Here is a 19,237-nt window from a genome sequence, read left to right as displayed (position 1 = left end):
TCCTGACAATGCATAAAAATAACAATACATAGACTCACACACAAAAAAAGGCCTTACAGTCTTCTTACCCGGAGCGTTGCCCTTTGCAGTATGTTTAGTTCCACTAATCCAGTCGTGAGCATACGCGGGTGTTACCTATAAGGGGTTGTAAAATGTTAGCACGAATATTATATCTCCAAGGCATGGAATCTTTATTTCAAAACGTCGGGATAAGTGATACTTTCTAAGATAATTATTCTTTACAATTACTCCAATAAATTAGTGGTGTATCAGTGAACTGATAGCCGGCCAACAATGTACGCAACGTCAAGTTGAATATGGGTTCATGTGTGATTCATATTCTTTAGTGATTCAGTTATTGATAATCTTCTCTACCAGGCAAATCTGGCTATCAGTGATATTTAAAGTGACCAGTATTCGTTGGGCCATGGGTTTGATTCCCATCAGCAGACTAAGAGTTTTTTCTTCTCCTACAACTATGGCGCTAGTGACGAACATAACGTATTTCTTACTTCATTATCGAGCTTGAATTTAGCTAACTTTCTTTACTGTTGTCCTTTATGTGGAGAAAACCATCATCAAAACTTAATTTTCTTTTGCTAACACTTCCTCCCCTTTCCTCTTGTCTCTTATTTTAATCAATGTTATATTTTATTTGCAGCAGGCGATCCTTACTTTTGCCACAATAAAGTCAGATCAAAAGGAGTTTAAAAGGCTGTGTAGGAACTTTTCCTTGGGACTCTTATCGAAAAGAAATAAGATGGTTAACTGGGAAGTGTCATGGGCATTTTGACCCTTTTTGGTGAAATGGTACAACAATTGTTGGATCTAACACCCGATTGTTATAGTGGCCTCAATTAGTATTCCCCTAGGCCTGTTTTTGCGCGGGAATTTAAGTTAATAATTTGAATTTTGCAAGTGACACTTTGCTGAAATGACATTTTCTGTTCATTATACGTTGAACTTTCAACGAGACGCGCTTCGCGTAGTTATCCGCAGTTACTGCAGTCTGCTAGCAATTTCTACTGGAAGTTTCGTCTAAACGCGCCACAACAATTTTAAACCTTCTTCTCCTCGTCAGTAACACTGTTAAGCTGCAATGTTCAGCCCTCCCGGGCAACCAACAAAGTGAAAAGAGTTTAGAATAAATTGCGTGAATTAGAAGTGTTTGCCTCTGGCGGTTACAACAATCATACCTCGAATTTGTCACAAAATAATTCTAGAATACCTAGACAAAGAAATCAACTGAATTCTCAGCTCAGCTCAGCTCTAGCACACTGAATTGAGAATGTTAAAAAAATGGCCTAACTTTTTTCAAGCTAGAATCTATTGTGACCCAGCCTATCTAAGACCAGAGACACTCATCGTCAATGTTAGTGCAATGGGGTGGTAACTTAATTGTAGTAAAACTGAAGCATTGTTTTTAGCGTTGTGTTTTGAGGTTTTTGATATGACACCAGGAGGAGCAGAGATACAGGCAAAGATCGGCTTATCGACAATATCCCAAATGAGAAATGTCCAACACCCCTCCCCCCTCCCCTCTCCCCGCCTAATTTAATGCACTAATCGTGGGTAGCTAACCTTAGAAAACATACCACGCCAGGATGGAGATAAAATTCAAGTTTAAGAACATTACAAGTTTATCAAAGTGGTCTACTTACATTAACTGAAATGGGCTGGCCATGCAAGACTCCAAAAAAGGGAAAATATGTTTTTTCCTGCGCCAAGAAAGTAAGACATCAAAATCAGTCGAAATGCGCAAGGATGTTAAGAAAGAACTGGAAAAAGGCATTCAGAATAACATAAACACGTATACGTATACTGAGACTTTTTGTCTTGTTAATGAATAGAAGAAAGGTAGGGGAATTTTTTTCCTTTAATAAACCAAGTATCTTTTCAATGACCACCTTTAGGACACGACTTGAACCATTGCGCCTGCTACGGTGAGTATTCGGACGTGAATTGTGGGGCAACCGACACAAGACAATGTCACAGCTGCTGTCAAGAGGTAGTGGGTATGAGGGAGGGGGGGAGGTGAGTAACATTACTTAAGGGAGGTAGTGGTAGATTAGTTGACGGATAGACCTAGAGTTTAGGACAACAAACCAATTTTCACTGCATGGTCGATCAATTAACCTGAGTCAACAATTAGGTTTGATCGAAAAATGATTGTGATGCAAAAAATAAATAAAAAAAAAGCCTTGCACGGTGAAATCCCTGAATACAGGTGCTTATGAGTAAAGAAACGCTGAGCAAAATTCAGTGCTTACACAACCAAACCCTGATTATTTTAAGAAAAGCTTAAATTGGTTACAGTGTAGCTGTATTACGAATAGTTTACCCCTATAACTAAGAGAACGCACACCCTTCGTGATTATATTTTAAAGAAAATTGCGCCAACAGCCTCACTGTAATTCATACTGAGGATAAACACAGGGCATCTTTGAAAGCAACTATCAGTCAGTCAGTCTGTCAGTTAGTTAGTTAGTTAGTCAGTCAGTCAGTCAGTCAGTCAGTCAGTCAATCAGTCAGTCAGTTAGTTAGTTAATTAGTTAGTCAGTCAGTCAGTCAGTCAGTTAGTCAGTTAGTTAGTTAGTCAGTCAGTCAGTCAGTCAGTTAGTTAGTTAGTCAGTCAGTCAGTCAGTTAGTTAGTTAGTTAGTCAGTCAGTCAGTCAGTCAGTCAATCAGTCAGTCAGTCAGTCAGTCAGTTAGTTAGTTAGTCAGTCAGTCAGTCAGTCAGTCAGTCAGTCAGTCAATCAGTCAGTCAGTTAGTTAGTTAGTTAATTAGTTAGTCAGTCAGTCAGTCAGTTCGTTAGTCAGTCAGTCAGTCAGTTAGTCAGTTAGTTAGTCAGTCAGTCAGTCAGTCAGTCAGTTAGTTAGTTAGTCAGTCAGTCAGTCAGTCAGTCAGTTAGTTAGTCAATCAGTCAGTCAGTCAGTCAGTCAGTTAGTTAGTTAGTCAGTCAGTCAGTCAATCAGTCAGTCAGTTAGTTAGTCAGTCAGTCAGTCAGTCAGTCAGTCAGTCAGTCAGTTAGTTAGTTAATTAGTTAGTCAGTCAGTCAGTCAGTCAGTTAGTCAGTTAGTTAGTTAGTTAGTCAGTCAGTCAGTCAGTCAGTTAGTTAGTTAGTCAGTCAGTCAGTCAGTCAGTTAGTTAGTCAATCAGTCAGTCAGTCAGTCAGTCAGTCAGTTAGTTAGTTAATTAGTTAGTCAGTCAGTCAGTCAGTCAGTTAGTCAGTTAGTTAGTTAGTTAGTCAGTCAGTCAGTCAGTCAGTTAGTTAGTTAGTCAGTCAGTCAGTCAGTCAGTTAGTTAGTCAATTAGTCAGTCAGTCAGTCAGTCAGTTAGTTAGTTAATTAGTTAGTTAGTCAGTCAGTCAGTCAGTCAGTTAGTCAGTTAGTTAGTTAGTTAGTCAGTCAGTCAGTCAGCCAGTCAGTCAGTTAGTTAGTTAGTCAGTTATTTGGTTAGTTAGTCAGTCAGTGAGTCAGTCAGTCAGTCATTCAGTCAGTCAGTCAGTCAGTCAGTCAGTCAGTTAGTCAGTCAGTCAGTCAGTCAGTCAGTTAGTTAGTTAGTTAGTCAGTCAGTCAGTTAGTCAGTCAGTTAGTGGAAGGATTAATCAATGTAAGCCCGGCATACTTACCGTGTTCGTCGAAATCACGTTTCCCTCATTCACTCGATATGAAATTTTATACGCTGTAATGTTACTGTAGTTAAATGCAGGCTTCTGCCAGGTAACATTCAATTCAAATGCCCCGGTTTGCGGTGAGAAGGTGAATTTTTCCAGCTTCAAGTTGCGGACTGTCACTTGTGCAGGGTCAACTCCTATTAAAGTTGAGGACATGTTAATAACTGTCAATATATGTTTTTTGATACAACGTACTGATTCTCGGCTCTTTGTTTTGTTATTTGCTGGAGGCCTGACATAGCTAGTAATCGGTACTTTTAACAGGTCGATCTATTAGCATGGCAACAACTGTCAACAGCTGTCTAAAACGTGTCAGCCACATCAACAAGTACCATGCCAATTTTATGCTCAATAAGTGTTTTCAGAAACTTATTACGTTATAAGTGTTTTCATAAACAAATGACGTAATGAGACACCAGGCATGTCATTTAAACTAGAGTCTAACTTAGTCCGCGGCTCAAGACAATCAGTGAACCTCCAAATCTGTTGATAATTGGTTTAGTCTAAGTAGATAAATAGTTTTCTAGTCTGGGATGCAAGCCTTTTTGTTACCGTCAGCAGCAGACAATGTTTAGATATGACTGTTGGCAAAATTGAAAATGGCTTAGAACGTGGTTTGTTAAACACCATCTAAACTGTCTTTTAATAACAATAACTGACCCAGAACGTTCTGGTAGTCCTCGGTCGTAACATTTTGGGTACTTACCAGGCGTAGGTATTGAAATATTTTTGGACAAGCCTTGCGGTGTAGAATCCACAAAATATGGATATATCTGAAAGTAACGGAATGCGAAACGTTCTTAGCAAACCGTGATGGATTCAACGGCTTTTATTTGATTGATAAATAAATAAATAAATAACCTCTATTTACCCTCGGCAGTGTTAATAGCACAAGTGCTAGTGGGGCCGAGCATTAAACTTTATAATGAAATAATATAAATTGAAAATAACATGGCAAAATCCCAACTGGCAGGAGGCAGACCAGCTGGCTATTTACAAGCGCGGCCGAGAAGATGAACTCGGGGCTACCGAGAAACAACTCCATGTAGCGGTCAGAGCGGGACTTGAACCCGGGACCTCAGGATTTCAAGTCCGGCGCCCTAACCACTCGACCACGCTGCCTCCCTCATGATGTCCACCAAAACGCAACTTTATCCCACTCTTTTCAGTCTTTTGATGGTGGTTAGGGCGTGTATCATTGGTAATCCCTATTAACCTGTGCAGCCTGGGGATGGGCCGAAGTAGGGAGTAAAAAAAGTTACCCCACTGTCTTTCAGGATTTATGATTTTATTTTTTTTTATTATCACAACGAAAGTGAAAAAGTAAACAAAAACACAAACAAATACATAAGCTAAGGATAAGGCTTTATGATTTGTTCACAGGCCATTTTCCTTAAAGACATCGATGTTAGTTTGGTTCTTACTCTGATAACGTAGACCTCCTTTGGGTGCAGTGGTCCTACTACACGCGAAGTTCCCTGAAAATTGAAGGAAAAGTATTTCACATGTATTGTCTAATGGAAAGTTCACCCCCTGAGACAGCAGGGGGTTCCCATCTCCTTCTCTTGCCCTCCTTTTTTTCATAGTTGGTTGTTGGTTCTCGTCCTTGCTCCGAGGGTTTTTCACCGGGTTCTCCGGTTTTCCTCCCTCCACAAAAACCAACATTTCCATTGGACCTGGAATGCACAGAGACCTTTGAATCAAGTTTCTCATAGGGGGCTCTTTGGTGGTCCGTTAGTAAACAAATTATGTTTATACATTTTACATTAACGAAGTGTTTGTGAATCATAATGAAGGAGGTGGGTTTTTAAACTTCTGTATTAAAATACAAAGTGTAAGGGTGGTGGTGTATGTAGATGGAACCTTCAAGTATCATCATTCATGTCAAAGCTTCCCTAAGGGATATTATATACTCCTGTTATATTGCTTATTCTGGTTGCCAAAATATCGTGGCGTTGAATTGTGTCATAAGACACGTGGAATCCAAAAGTTTGGCCAATAAAATAAAACAATGTTGACGTCTCTGTGGTGTTGTCTAGCCATTTTGTCGTTCGTATTACCTGAACATATGGAGCTTATGGATCATAAAGTCCGGTACGATCCTTAGTTTTGAGGAGTACTGAGCACTCCGTTTGTGCGGTACTGTTATTGTTTTTACGTCAAACAGCGCAATACCATTTACAAATGACAAACCATCGCACTATGCTGTATTTTATGCTATTTAATTAAGATAGTTTGTACATGCAAGTTTTAAGAGGCAATCATTGATGTCAACGCGTGATTTTTCAAATGAACGCGGCTGAGAAAAATTTCCAATGATGCTGCTCTTATGCCTAAGATGCTGATGGAAGATTTGATCTGGTAGCTTCACATGGTGCGGCTGTTCAAAGGGATGCATTTCACTGTTTCTCTCCTTTGCTATTTTCCCTAAACTAAAAATTTTAATTTATAACAATTATAGTTTTCTGGGTTCGTTTGCAGCCAAGGGTTCTTGTAACATGTACTTTAACTTTCAGTGAGACATAATTGTAACGGAAGCATTGGAACTCACCTGGGTGTCAGCAGCTAATGGGATTTCATATAACCCTGCACCTGAATATAATCTTTCCCAAAAAACTGTGTAAAATGAAATTCCCTTGTGAGGGTAAAGAGGTGCGCTCCAGGTGATGTTCATATTAAATGTGTAATCATCGTTAATACTGGCCAGGCTATGATTTATATTCCTGACTTGTCTGTCCTCAACTGGTGCGTATGGAGGGTCAACTGAAAGAAAACATGACAAGTCTCAGTAAGCTTACAAACTGACTGATTATCCATAATCACTGTCTTTTTTTCGTTTTAATTTAATTAATCGTAGGAAAAACCACCAAAGAGCAAGAAAAGTTATCCTACTTCTGAGGCAATCTTCTTTAGGGTAATTGGTAGTGTTTAAACATCCTGCAAAAAAATACAAAACATAACATGTTAAATAGCTAAACAACTTGTATTGATTTCTCTACGCCCTTTCATGGGACAAAATAAAGTTTCCGCGAGTTTTAAAACTCATGATGGTAAACTGAACTTGACGTGTCAGGAGAAATTCGCTAAGTATCTTGCCAAATGGTTGGCGGAAAAACTTGTTAACTGTTTTGCTATTTTTTGTCTGGCCGAATGTGCATGTGTGCATGTAATAAGTGCATTTCAGTCTTATTTAAAATGGTTAAAATTATGGCCAAGCACCATGGGCAACTAGTAGAGTGGCCGCTCTTTAAATATGAATTATCATTATCATAATAATAATAATAATAATAATAATCTGAATAAGTTCTAAAACAACCTGCATTTTCCATAATATCATTTATCATCATTATCGTGATCATTATATCAATACCATCACCATTATCATTATCATCATCATTATCATTATATCATTATCATCATTCTTATTATTTGACGCGTGAGCCATGTAATACACATACGTGTTGCTTACGTTCAACCAATCAAATCGTATGTAGCTTTATCACGTGTTTCCACGTATACTGCTCAACATTTCAGTTTCACCAGTTTCCATTGTCTAGCTGACTGTTCAATTTTACTACGAGGCCTTAAAACGAAATCGCAATTGAATAATCGTGCATTTTCACTCACCAGGATATTCAAACGTTATAGAGGTGCCATTACTCGGAGTGCATAAATTCAATGCGTAAACCTGCGACGAAAACATTGTATTGATTAATGCACTGGCTCGAAGGTCCTAGGTTGGACTCCTGTTGGTAGAATTTGGATTTCTTTTCTCCGAGTATCCCTGTGTCACTGACTGCATAACACATCATTCCCATAGTTTCCTTTTTCTTTTTTCTTTTCTTTTCTTCGTTGTCGATGATCTTTGTTTCAAGAATCCAATTATTGACTTGCCATAGTTATATTTACTACAAACTTACAACTGAAAGTAGAGGTTCAGTAATAGAGCAATTCGTCTGTCTCACCGTTAACATAAAATTGCACTTCTTTATGTTTTCATCAAAGGAAATAGATCCCCTTGTTTCAGGCTGTGAACAAAAATGGGCAATATAAGCTTAAGTTCAAGCATTTTTGGGATTGTATCCTCAACAACTTGAAGTACAGTCCCTCCTACTTGATTTGAGGATTGGCCGCATCAATGCATTATTCTTGTAGGTTTTAAGCTTTAAGCATTTCCTTCACGAAGTAGCCATTTGGAAACCAAGTTCATGCCTCTCGATGAACTAAATACACTGCGCTCGTCTTTTTCGTTGACTCAGGTAAAGCCGAGTGCTCATGTTCTCCTTAATACGTGATCACTTCTCGTTGTTGTTGTTGTTGTTGTTGTTGTTGTTGTTGTTTTTTCTTTTCTTTTTCTTTTTTTTTTTTTTTTTGCAGAGGATGTCAAAAAAATTATCTATTTTTTAACACAAGTGCAGAACAATCCTTTTTTGCTGATTAAACCTTTTTAATACGTAAGCCTCCTCATATACAGATTTTTTTTAAAAAATAATAACAATAATAATAATAACAGTTGTCGCTTACGAGACGAGACCGAAGGGTATTATGGGTTGCTGTTCATTCTCTTAATTAGTTGTAATTTCACGGTTTTCAGTAACATAGGATGAATGAAAATACCGTAAACGTTTGTTAATGTGGTTATTTTCTGTAACTATGGGCCGTTACTGAGTTTGGTAAATTTAAATTTACCCATATCTCCTTGCGGTCTTGCTGTGTAGGCAATCGAAGTATCGTATGTTATACAATGAACTGTGTAAAACTCGCGTTTTGATTGGTCTAAAGGAGTGTGTGATTAGAGTATAGACACACAATTAACGTCATCGAGTGGTGTGACCGGCGCACGTGATCAGAGTCTAGAGTCCAGCCAGAGTGACTGGTCAACAAAGTTTTGCAAACTGTTTTTGTGAGTAGCGGACAAACACAGGCAAATTTTCGCGGGAAAGGAAAACTGCCCAATAAAATATTGGGCAAAGACCATTGAAAGCGACCTCAACCAGGACAAACAAGCTAGAACTTTGTTGTGACGTGAAAAGGAAGCAAATATTTGATAAAAATCCGGTAATGGCGAGTAAATCGATTACTGACAAATCGCAGTGAAGTCACTTCCATGCTATAATATTTTGGGGTCAGGATTTCCTTCTGGAATAAAGGTTAGTTTTGAAAACATTGTTAATGAAATTCTTTCGGATTATACTCTAATTTAGAAGATCACAATTGCATGTGTGTAGTAGTCTACACCGGGTTTGCTGGAAAGTTTTTGACTCAGCTCAGGCAACGCGATGCTCGCTCACGAAATGTGTTGAAATGTCTTGGTTATTGTATAAAACAAATAGATTCCATTTTGCCGTGGGTCTGTACTCTGATAACGCACAGAGGACGTCAAAACGTGGTGAGAACATCGGTCACGCTACTCGCCTGCGGCTCGTAGCGTACTTCTTTGTTCTCACCACGTTTTGACGTCATCTGTGCGTTATCAGAGTACAGACGCACGGCAAAATGGAATCTATTTGTTAAGTATACCACTTTCATCGGGAGGTGACGTTTGATTCAAAACGCTTACAATGATGAATCAAGAAACGTAGCTGAGTACAGCTTAACCCTAATCATCATTTAGAAAGGGTGTGCATTACCTTCATGTTGATCAAAAATGATTATGCTGTACGCAAAAGACTGAATTGCAAGTTAAGTCGAAAAAACAGTAGCAACAGCCCACTTTCATTGCTTTTTGAGACAAATTCTTTTAATTTGAATTTCACGTAATTCAACTCATACTTTCTTTAAATAACTTAAGTTATCTGCTAAGAGCGTTTTTACTAAAATCTTAACCAAGATACTAGACAAAAAGGTTTAATCTGAAACTGAAATAATCTTAATTTGAAATCTTTAATCTGAAACTTAAAATCGGCGGTGAAAATACATTTAAACAAGACAAATGAAGGTCTGATTGTATTGCTGCGCGGTAACCAATCTCGTTTTCAGTGTCTAGGAAGTGAATGAGAGATTCGTCCGTGGGTGATATAGCTCGGTGAACAATCCCTTCATTATAGTAATTTAAATCTGATAGCAAAACCTTTTTCGTTTTCTTTTGCTTACCCCGCTCGTTATTGTAGCTCTTGGCGAAGGCAAAAATGGAAACTCCCAGCATTCAACACCGGCTGTCCAAACCATGGCATAGTTTGATACGTGTGCATCTCCTTAGTAAAAAAAAAATGAAAAATATATCTACAACACAGAGATTCAGGAACTTCAGTAGTATGGAGTAGTATTCAGTTTTATTGAAAACTGTATCATGGCACAATGCAATTCCAGGGATTTGATTGGCTTAGCGGCCATGATGTATGAGCCATTATACCATGACCCAGAAATTGTCTTCTGATTGTTCCTGCAAAGGGAAATCAGCAAGATGTAGCTATATTCCTTGATTGTTCTTACTAAAACAATTATTCCACTCGCGCTTGTTGGATATATGCATATGGCGCTCGTGGAGTAATTGTTAAGTATATAGGCCAGCTTCAAGACTGACACATAACTTCCAAAGTTTCTGTAGCATAAGGCGATTAAGGTATCGCATGCTGGTACATCGCAGGGCTATCGCCTCAATCACTCGCTGATAACTATTTTTATTATTATAATTTTTTTTAATGCACAATGCAGTTCCAGAGATTTGATTGGCTAAGCGGGCATAGGATATCAACCATTATATACCTTGTTCAAGAAAAAGTGGTGAATATATCGTTTTGTGGTCTTTCTTGCAAAATGAAATCAATAAAAGCTGTCAATACTGCTTGATTGTTAATAAAACACTTATTCCAAATTTTAGGTAAGTAATGGACTAATTCAGTTGAAAATACAGTCATAAGTTAAGTTTGGCAGCGAGATTTTCACAATTGAGTGAGTCCACAGATCGAGAAAGAGCAAATTACTCCGGGTGGATGTGTCTACAAATTGCATGTTCGTTCGCAAAAATAAGTTTTAGTCTCACTCGGTCGAAACTCCTTACTGGGGCAATTATGTAACCTAGTTCAGGTCTCGCTACCAGCTCCTCCGCCCCAGCTCGGAATGTCTTAATATAATAGCACCATACAGTTACTAGTAATCAGTGGTGGTGGGATAGCTGTGGGATGTATACACTATACAAGATTATGGGCCGATTTTAGTCCACTGAACCAATTTCTTTGTCAAATCGGCCCTTTTAATTTGAAGGTGTAAAGTGGCCTTTAGGTTTACGTTACGTACCTGCTGGTGGAGTCCAGGTCGCCGTCAGCTTTAGTTTGCGAGAAAGTGATTGGTCATTCTTGTATATAATACTTGTAACCGTTATATTACTGACTGGCTTGGGCATAGGCAGATCTAGACAATTAAATAGTAGATATTAACAATTGTTTTGTAAATATCTTACAATAACAGCATGAATGGGATAAATTTTTAACGATGACAATGTCGTGATATAGGGCTAATGAATGAATATTTCACGGTAAACAGTGTAATTAGGCCTGGTTAAACTAGGAAACCTTGTTGCAGAAACATTGTTTCTTGTTATGTTTCCGCGGTAGCTAAATTAGCGGGAAGCAAACAAAATGTTTTGCCGACCTGATGGCTAAACGCATGGGTCACGCATGCGCATAATAATAAACTAACTTTGTTGCTAGCAAACATTTTTAACGAACAGCACTGGGAACTAGTCAAGGTGGCTAAACTGGGAAACGTGTTTCGGAAGCAAAATTTTGTGTCCGGGAAGCAAACATATGTTTTTGACCTAAGGCAAAAGCATTTTCTTGTTTCCGAGCAGCAAAATTTGTTTCTGCAACATTGGAAGCATTTGTTTCCGCAACAATGTTTCCTATTTTACCCAGGCCTTAAGACGTCTTTGGACACGCACCTCACGTGCTGTCCGTAGCGGAAATAGAACCCACGTCTGCCCGATAACCGAGTCGGGCGTGATAATCACTGTACTATCGATCGGGAACAGCCACGCCGCACGCTGCAGCAAGGCCACCTCACAAAGTAAGTAATCCATTCCATGGGACCTTTTTTCCTGTTTGAATAACTAGGTATGCGTCTACGGGGAGTTCCGTCTTTTCCACTTTCATGCAGTTCCACCTCATGCAATGTAACATATCCTCACCTATTTACATTCGGCATGAATAAGGTAGATACTTTGTAGCGACTTACTTATATTCCTAATTGTTTCTGCTCCATAACTGACAGATGAATTATCTGTGACCACCGCTATCTTGAATTTGTAGGATATTCCCTTGAAGGAACTTCGACCACGAAAACTTAGATCTAGTCCGACTTTTGGTACGAAAAAGCAAAGTTCTTTTGTCGTTAGAGTACCACGAGGAGCTGTGAATACCTAGATGAAATGAAAATTGTTAAATAAGAGACAGGTTTTAGGTCTAAAACTAAAAGCCTGATCTAACTTGTTCCATGAACTAGAAAACAAGTTACCAAACAAATATAAACTAGAACAAACAAAGCCAAATAGTGGCTAAGAAATTGAAGTCCTTCGATCACGCTTCTGTTATTTTGATATTCTCGACCGCCGGTTCCGAAATGGTATTTTGTCGAGAAACAACATGAAAATCTGGAACACAAGGTGTCCACACTGTTTCCTTTGAGACCTGATCACTCAGACAACATCAGCCAAGGTATTCAACTGATTATTAAAGCTCCTAAAGGGGCAGTGCCACCTCTGTATTTTTAGTGTCATTTTCATTAACCAAAAAAGATATTTGTATGAATGTAAACGTTCAAATAATGGTTGAGTTTTGTTAACAATAACCCTACTAGTGCACGGAGGCCAGTATCATTCATCTTTGGCTGCTAGGATGGAAACGGATTGCGCCAAAATTTTCCTTCTAAGTATTTTAGGCAAATTGCTAACAACTCAGGATTATAGTTTATTCTTCCCCCTAGAAACTATTTCATATTTTCCTCCCCGTGCTCGAAGAGTAATTTCATGTTAGAAAAGAAGTTCCTAGTCAAATATTTGGCAGTTTTGGCCCACATACAGTAAAATGTCCCATGACAATGCCCCTTGGACTGGCAACTCAAGTGTTCCGTTTTCAAATTTCTTGCAGTCACATTAAGCCACTGGCGTTCACATCAAATTTTAGAGTTCGATGTCAACGCTAATGTTAACTTTCTCCATACATACGTGCTTGAAGAAAAATAACTTTTTGTTCGAATCTCCTTTATGGCTCATTCCAATAATGTACATAGGGGTGCCACTCGAGTTCAGCCGCACAGGATCCCAATCCAGCGTGATGGAGCCAAAAGTCTTGTTTGTTACTGTTGGTATGCCTGGGGCTGGTGATATGGAGCCATCTCCAGTGAGAATTGAAGAGAAGTTTTTTAAATGAGTTAGAAAGCTGCAGCTTACTCTACAGCTGATTGAATTATTCTGAAATCAAGAAGAAAGAAGAGATCTTGAGAAATATTGTAATAGACGTAAATCCGTTTTCCGCGAGCCAAACAATCCCCCACTGTTCGAGCGTGATGTAAGTGCAACCTACAGCATAACTGACTCGAAAACTTTTCAGAGGTTCACCTGTCGTACATATCTTACACGTGCTATAACAAGTTGCCATTATCATGTTACAAGACCTGAACTGTTTTTTTTTTCTTTTTGGCTGTAGAAATAATAATTAGCACTCAATTTTGAAAAGAACATTATTCAATATTCTTCAGCGTTCATGTTGTTTAAGTTGATACTTACGCAACTGTTAACGCATAATGTTTCGTTGCCAAAGGTCTTCCCACAAGGAAACAAGCACTGAAAAAGTGCAAAAAAAGTATTTTACAATACATCAAACACAGGAGCATTTCTTTATCTTTCTTTTAATTTATTTTTTTCTTAAAAAAAAAAAAAGAGTTTTATACATTTGATATGACTGCTACGTCAATTGGAAAACCTTTGCTGACGTCACGATAAATTTGTTTACATTTTTTTTCATTAGCATATATCAAAGAACGAAATGCAGGCTAGGAACGAAGTGGACAGCATAAAATAACATAACTATGTACGTTGAATCTTCTTGGATATATTAGTTTTCAAAAACTGTAAGATTTACAAAAAATGTATGGCTGGGAAAAAAGAGCTGTATTCAATTCTCAAAAACTATTTAACTGTCCTGTCGTGCTCAAATTTACAGAGAGAACTAAGTTTGCCAAGGCTCTTTTAATTTGTAGGTTGTTTTTAATTTTGCAAGATCTCCTTTCAATGATCTCATAACATCATCGCTTCTGTCTTACAGGCAGGGGAATGTGAATTTCTTATCTGAATGATTTCAGGGCTTTACTGGTAGTGGTCTCATTTTTTTTCAGCGATTGTAACTAGCGCGTGATCTGAAAGCGCTTCCACGAAAGCACTTGTCCATTATCATGCTCCGTATTGCAGCTGCGGCACAGACTTTGTACAGGCGAGCCTAAGGCGCACAAGTTATTTGTGAGCCACAAATAATCCCCCAATAGCTAATGGCTCCTTAATTACTTCGTTAGTAATCACTGAGTGACCGCAAATGATCCCCGGACGGTTTTATTACTTTTCAAATGACCCAGGGACAATAAACGTTTCCTTTATTACTTTAGAAATTATCTCCGGTCACAAAGATACCGCAGACAGGGCGGTAAATGATCCCAGTAAAAGGGAGCAATATTATAGTAGCTTCAAAATACAACAAATAAACAAACTGTTTGTGTTATATTCATCAGCATGTGCTAAGGAAATCTAGATTGGTGACGAGGAGTCGGGGAAGGGCGCCGGATGCTGCCATTGTGGACTTTGAGCGTTTACAATTATAACTTTTTCGACATGCAAACAAACGCCACCAAAGATAGCTACTCTTTCTTGGCGAAACAAGTCAATGTCCATAAAATGATATGTTACCATGGTGACCGTATTGACTGGCAGGCCTTTCAAACGTTGGAAATATTCCTGCTCAAAATGAAAATAAACAGCTCTCTTTTCTATATTTTACCACTTTTCTTTAGTCGCCAGTAATGGTATTTAACAAATGTCCAAACATTGGCGAACGAGTTATGGTTGTTTCCTCGACATAATAGTTTACCATAACAACAGTTTAATTCGTTAAAATCGTCCCTAATTTTACCTTTAAGTGGTTATAGCGAAGAAACAAGCTCGGTGATCCCGTCAGTTTTTATGGAACTGCAGTCAGCATGTTTAGATACAACTTTTTGCAAAGGAGTTTCACAGACTCCTAAAATGTTCGACTTTTTCGACAGGTTAAAAGTTATATAGTGTGTGTGTTATTGTTGTATCAACTGATAAAAAGTGGCAGTATTGATCCGTCAAACTATAAATGCTGGAAAATGCTTTTAGAATCGTTGTTGGTTAATTATCTCTGAAAGATGCGCAGTTTTTATTAGCCTCCCTTGCAGCCGTTCTGTGTCTCGTCACGCAAGACAGAATGGCTGCGAGGGAGACTACAGTTTTCTCCAATTTTCTTTCTTTCTTTTTTTTATTCCAATAGCCCATGTCCCTTGCTAAGTTCTCCATTCCCGGCATAGTCATAAAAGGCGCACAATTCAGAGTTTCGTTACCTCTCGTCTAAGCCAAGCGGGTGTTCAAGATATTTCGTGCGAGAATCCGATTCCCAACATAATTGGTGGAGAATTTAACAAATGAATAAGCATGTGCAATAATATATACATTTTATGACTCATAATTACCTCTTTGCAAGCTGTAGTTTGGCAGCTGTTACCTGAAGCGTTGTTGCGGTCACCATACTACGTGTACAAAAGAAAACAGTCAGTAAATAGAACACAATTAAACGAATGAGTGAAAAAATGGTGATCTGCGTTAACAAATCAAACAAGCCGTGTGCCTTTTGCAAGTCTTCTTACAAAAATTTGGATTAGCCAAACAAACAAATAACAATTGAAATCACAAGGCATAATCCTTAATATTAACCTTACCATATAGGGGAAACCATGGTATTCACAGGCTTGTTTCAAGATATTAGTTGAAACGATACAAAACCCAGAGGAGAAGTTCCATCGTCCCACTCCCCCCCCCCCCCCCCCCACCTCCCATTGTATTACATATAAGGGCTTCTCGGCTTCTACCGCCGAGAAGTCAAACCTTACACGGACCATTTCCTGTTCTGTTCCTCTAAGCTATGTAACATAAAAGAAACAATTGGACTTTTTTCTTGCAAAACTGTCAGTTGGAATTCACTGACTCTTAGCCAAGGAACATACCTTACTCTGCCATTTTTCAAAACGGGTAAAAAGCGAGTATGTTTTACGTATAAACAGCAAGGTTTTCGTAATACGTTTCATATTTTTGCTCAAATAAAAAGTGAAAAACAGAAAGAAACTTAAAGCTGCTAAGATGACAATAACATTTAAATAAATAACCAGAAAAGAAAATAACGTGAAGTAACATATAGAAAATATCAAGGTTTTTTTGTTTGTTAAATGGCTAAAAAATATACAGGTAAACCGGATGAACTAAAACTTCCACGGTGCGTGCATTAATCCTTTTGTATACGTATTGTACCGGGAGGGCACGTAAGCAAGGTGATTTATATACTGAATAACAAAGCTGCACACGGTAAATTGCCTTTATTGCATGCGGGTCCAATGTTGCATTAAAGATTTCGTTACAAGATGCAATTTTTCCAACAAACAACGCCGTTGCGAGACAAGTTACGAAAGTAATTCTACGTGCCGTCACCACCTCACCTTTGAAACCTGTCTCGGAATGACAAATTGCTTTGCAAGGTGCAAGAAAAGTAGATAAGTATTCAATTTTTTGCAGCGTTGCGATATCGCACCGCAGTATGTGACATCTATTTTGGTACTCCTGCAACCTGTCTCCCAATTTTGTCGCTTACGGTCATTGTGTTGCAATTGCAGGGAAAATTGCCTCATTGAACAGCATCACCTATCAACTCTAGCTAACTGAACAATTTGGTGGCACATTCCTATAAGTTAAAGTAAAAAGCTTTGATAAAGTATGACATCACATTTCTCAAGCACGTAAGAAAATGTTAATTTCATTGTTTTTAATTAAGGGCTCGTTTGACATCGTAGACGTCAATGTCAGCTAGGGAAGCTTCGCCAGTTGTTCTTTACATTTTCTCAAGAAACTAGCATAACAAGAACGATGCTGAAAGCATATTTAACAGTGGAATTGTACGAATTAAAACAGCATATTCGTATTGCGTGTTCCTAGCTTACGTTTTACGTGCTCCGGTTAACGATATTTTAGCGTATGCGGTTTCACTTACAGGATCGAAACAGGAACAATATATTTCTTTTGTTCGCGTGTGTTTCCTTTGACGTCTGTTCGAATGACTTTAATGAAACCGCCAGAAGGATTTCTGTTTGCCACATTATTAGCCATGCATATCAGTCAACTCTCTATGAAATGATTGTTCCATTATTATCGAAAGAATAAAAATGATTGATGACTTGGATCATAATGTACCAAAACAGCCTAGCATTTGCTTATTTTGGTATTGTTTGTAAGTTTAGCTTTATTTCTTGAAAACATTTTGGTGACTTGATGGAATCTGATAGCAAGGCGGTGACGTTAGTTTACACATATTTTCCACTAAAAAGTTCCGCTTTGGTTTATTTATGCGGTTCACTCGGTACTTAAAATTCTTGCCTTCCTCGAGGTCTCGAATCTACGTACGTGAGCTAGCTTTACAAACTCTTATCACGGGAATATCAGAGATAATGAAAGCAAAGCACCCACTGAATATACACCTCACTAGCTAGCTAATGACAGACCAGATTTGATGGACAATTTAGAAGCGGACTTGCACCAGTCCCACATGCACACTGAGGAACTCGGTCTCAAAAGCTTTCACGTGAACGGTACTGAATCAAACTTCAAGATTTCAATTGGTATTCACAACTCATTTGCAAGCAATACATATAACGGATTGAATTTAGAATTACGAACGAAATTTGGGCTTAATGTGCAGCATAAAGTGTAACATTTTGGAGGCGTGCATGTAGACAAAAGCGTTTTTTTTTTTTTTGACCGAAAAGCCAATTCTTAGAAAGAGATGCAGAGCGTGTCTGTTATGAACTCACCAGACAGGAAATTCCATCAAATGATATTCTTAAGCATTGTTTCAAGCAGATACGTAAAGCAAACGTTCGCTCGCAGAAGCTACTAAAAGTAAAAGCTAAAAACAGTTCAACTGCCACGTGGTGTTTTTCGTAGCATCGGAAAGCAAAAGGCGTCACAGGAATACAGTAGATTGTTCAAAATTGAGCTATGATTTTAATGTCACAATTCAAGATTTGATCGAAAGCTTCACAGAAATCAGAATGTTGACGTGACTAGCAGGACCATGAACACTAACTCCTTAAAATACGATTAAATTCTTCAAAAAACGTTTATCAAATTACTTATGTAATAACGAACATCTTTTGCAGTTTTCGTTCCCAGTTAAAATGGCCCATTATAAAAACTATAGTCCACAAGTTACTTATATACGTTCGTTCGTTTGCTTACTCAATGTATAAAATCTGTATATCTCACCAGAGTGTAGCAGTTTGCAGTACATCGTGCTGTAGTAACTGTCTTTTTCAACAGTCTTGTTCTTAGGCTTCCGGCATGCACTTTCACACAGCACAAAACTAGCAAAATAACCAGCCATTTGGCGAGGCCCTCGGTGGGTAAGACTCCATTAAAAAGCACAGCCATGGCTTAAATCGCAATGAAATTTAGGCCATGATTTGATTTATCCGATGTCCTTGTTTTTGAGAGCAACATACGCCCAATCCGGACGAAAGCAAAAGAAAGCGGTATGCTTCAGTGATCAGTGAAATATTAGCAACAAGCAAACAATGCAAATAGAATAACGATTTTGATTGGCTACGTATAGTGATGTTCATACTTAAGAGGTCACCATTAATAGATAATTGAGAGTGCCTAAAGCGGTACTTGATGAGAATGACTGCAAAGAATGAAATCATTTGTTGGCGTGCACGTAGCAGCTTGGAGGCAAGAAAAGAAAAACGTTTCAATGTGAAATTTGAATCTTTAATTCTAACTTATGACTAAGTGTCTTTTCTTGCGTCGGTTGATAGACCTCAATAGAACTCAATATTACAACCTCAATGATCGCCGTGCAATATTAATGATCGCAAAGGCAATATTGCTTTTGCCTGACAGGTGTTAATTTCGGAAATGAAAAAGATCACACACAAAGTTATAGTTATTAATTAAAAAAACTTAGGACCATCAGATAACTGAAAGGACGTTAATTATCTACAGTGAAGGCGTGCTTGGAATATTAAACATTAGCAAAACTGTTTTTCCTCTTCGCGAATGCTCAAAGTCAAGGCCAGGAGAGAGCTCCCAATTTAGCACTCTGTAGAATCGACCTAGTTACAAACAAACAGTGCCGAAGTCGGTACTACACAATATGTTTCAAATAATGACTTCTTCACCTAGAGAGCCAAAACATAACAAGAGCCACACTTCGCTATCAACTGAATATCACAGGAAATTACTGCCGTAAAGATTAAATTTGAATAGTTACACTTTGGAATTGAACTGACTCAAA

General features: G+C 38.3%; 1 protein-coding gene across 2 annotated transcripts in view; it reads right to left on the bottom strand.

Annotated features, from left to right (window-relative positions):
- Window positions 1-18,471, bottom strand: part of LOC146455228 (uncharacterized) — a 40,345-nt gene extending 21,874 nt beyond the window's left edge. For both annotated transcript variants that reach the window (XM_085094491.1, XM_085094492.1), the window contains exons 1-16: window positions 18,208-18,471; window positions 15,372-15,428; window positions 13,399-13,455; window positions 12,838-13,083; window positions 11,850-12,033; window positions 10,914-11,027; window positions 9,771-9,871; window positions 7,643-7,705; window positions 7,305-7,365; window positions 6,570-6,614; window positions 6,229-6,440; window positions 5,102-5,155; window positions 4,384-4,450; window positions 3,633-3,814; window positions 1,662-1,718; window positions 69-135 (exon numbers count right to left, since the gene is read on the bottom strand). In XM_085094491.1, the coding sequence (XP_084950617.1) occupies window positions 69-135; window positions 1,662-1,718; window positions 3,633-3,814; window positions 4,384-4,450; window positions 5,102-5,155; window positions 6,229-6,440; window positions 6,570-6,614; window positions 7,305-7,365; window positions 7,643-7,705; window positions 9,771-9,871; window positions 10,914-11,027; window positions 11,850-12,033; window positions 12,838-13,083; window positions 13,399-13,455; window positions 15,372-15,428; window positions 18,208-18,372 (1,732 nt within the window). In that variant the 5' untranslated portion in view covers window positions 18,373-18,471. The remainder of the gene's footprint in view (window positions 1-68; window positions 136-1,661; window positions 1,719-3,632; window positions 3,815-4,383; window positions 4,451-5,101; window positions 5,156-6,228; window positions 6,441-6,569; window positions 6,615-7,304; window positions 7,366-7,642; window positions 7,706-9,770; window positions 9,872-10,913; window positions 11,028-11,849; window positions 12,034-12,837; window positions 13,084-13,398; window positions 13,456-15,371; window positions 15,429-18,207) is intronic.
- Window positions 18,472-19,237: the final 766 nt, after the last annotated feature.

This window comes from Pavona decussata, unplaced genomic scaffold (genome assembly GCF_977016875.1).
Source record: "Pavona decussata unplaced genomic scaffold, jaPavDecu1.1 SCAFFOLD_281, whole genome shotgun sequence".
In the NCBI taxonomy this organism is placed as follows: Eukaryota; Metazoa; Cnidaria; class Anthozoa; order Scleractinia; family Agariciidae; genus Pavona; species Pavona decussata.
This window is presented reverse-complemented; position numbering and strand designations above follow the sequence as displayed.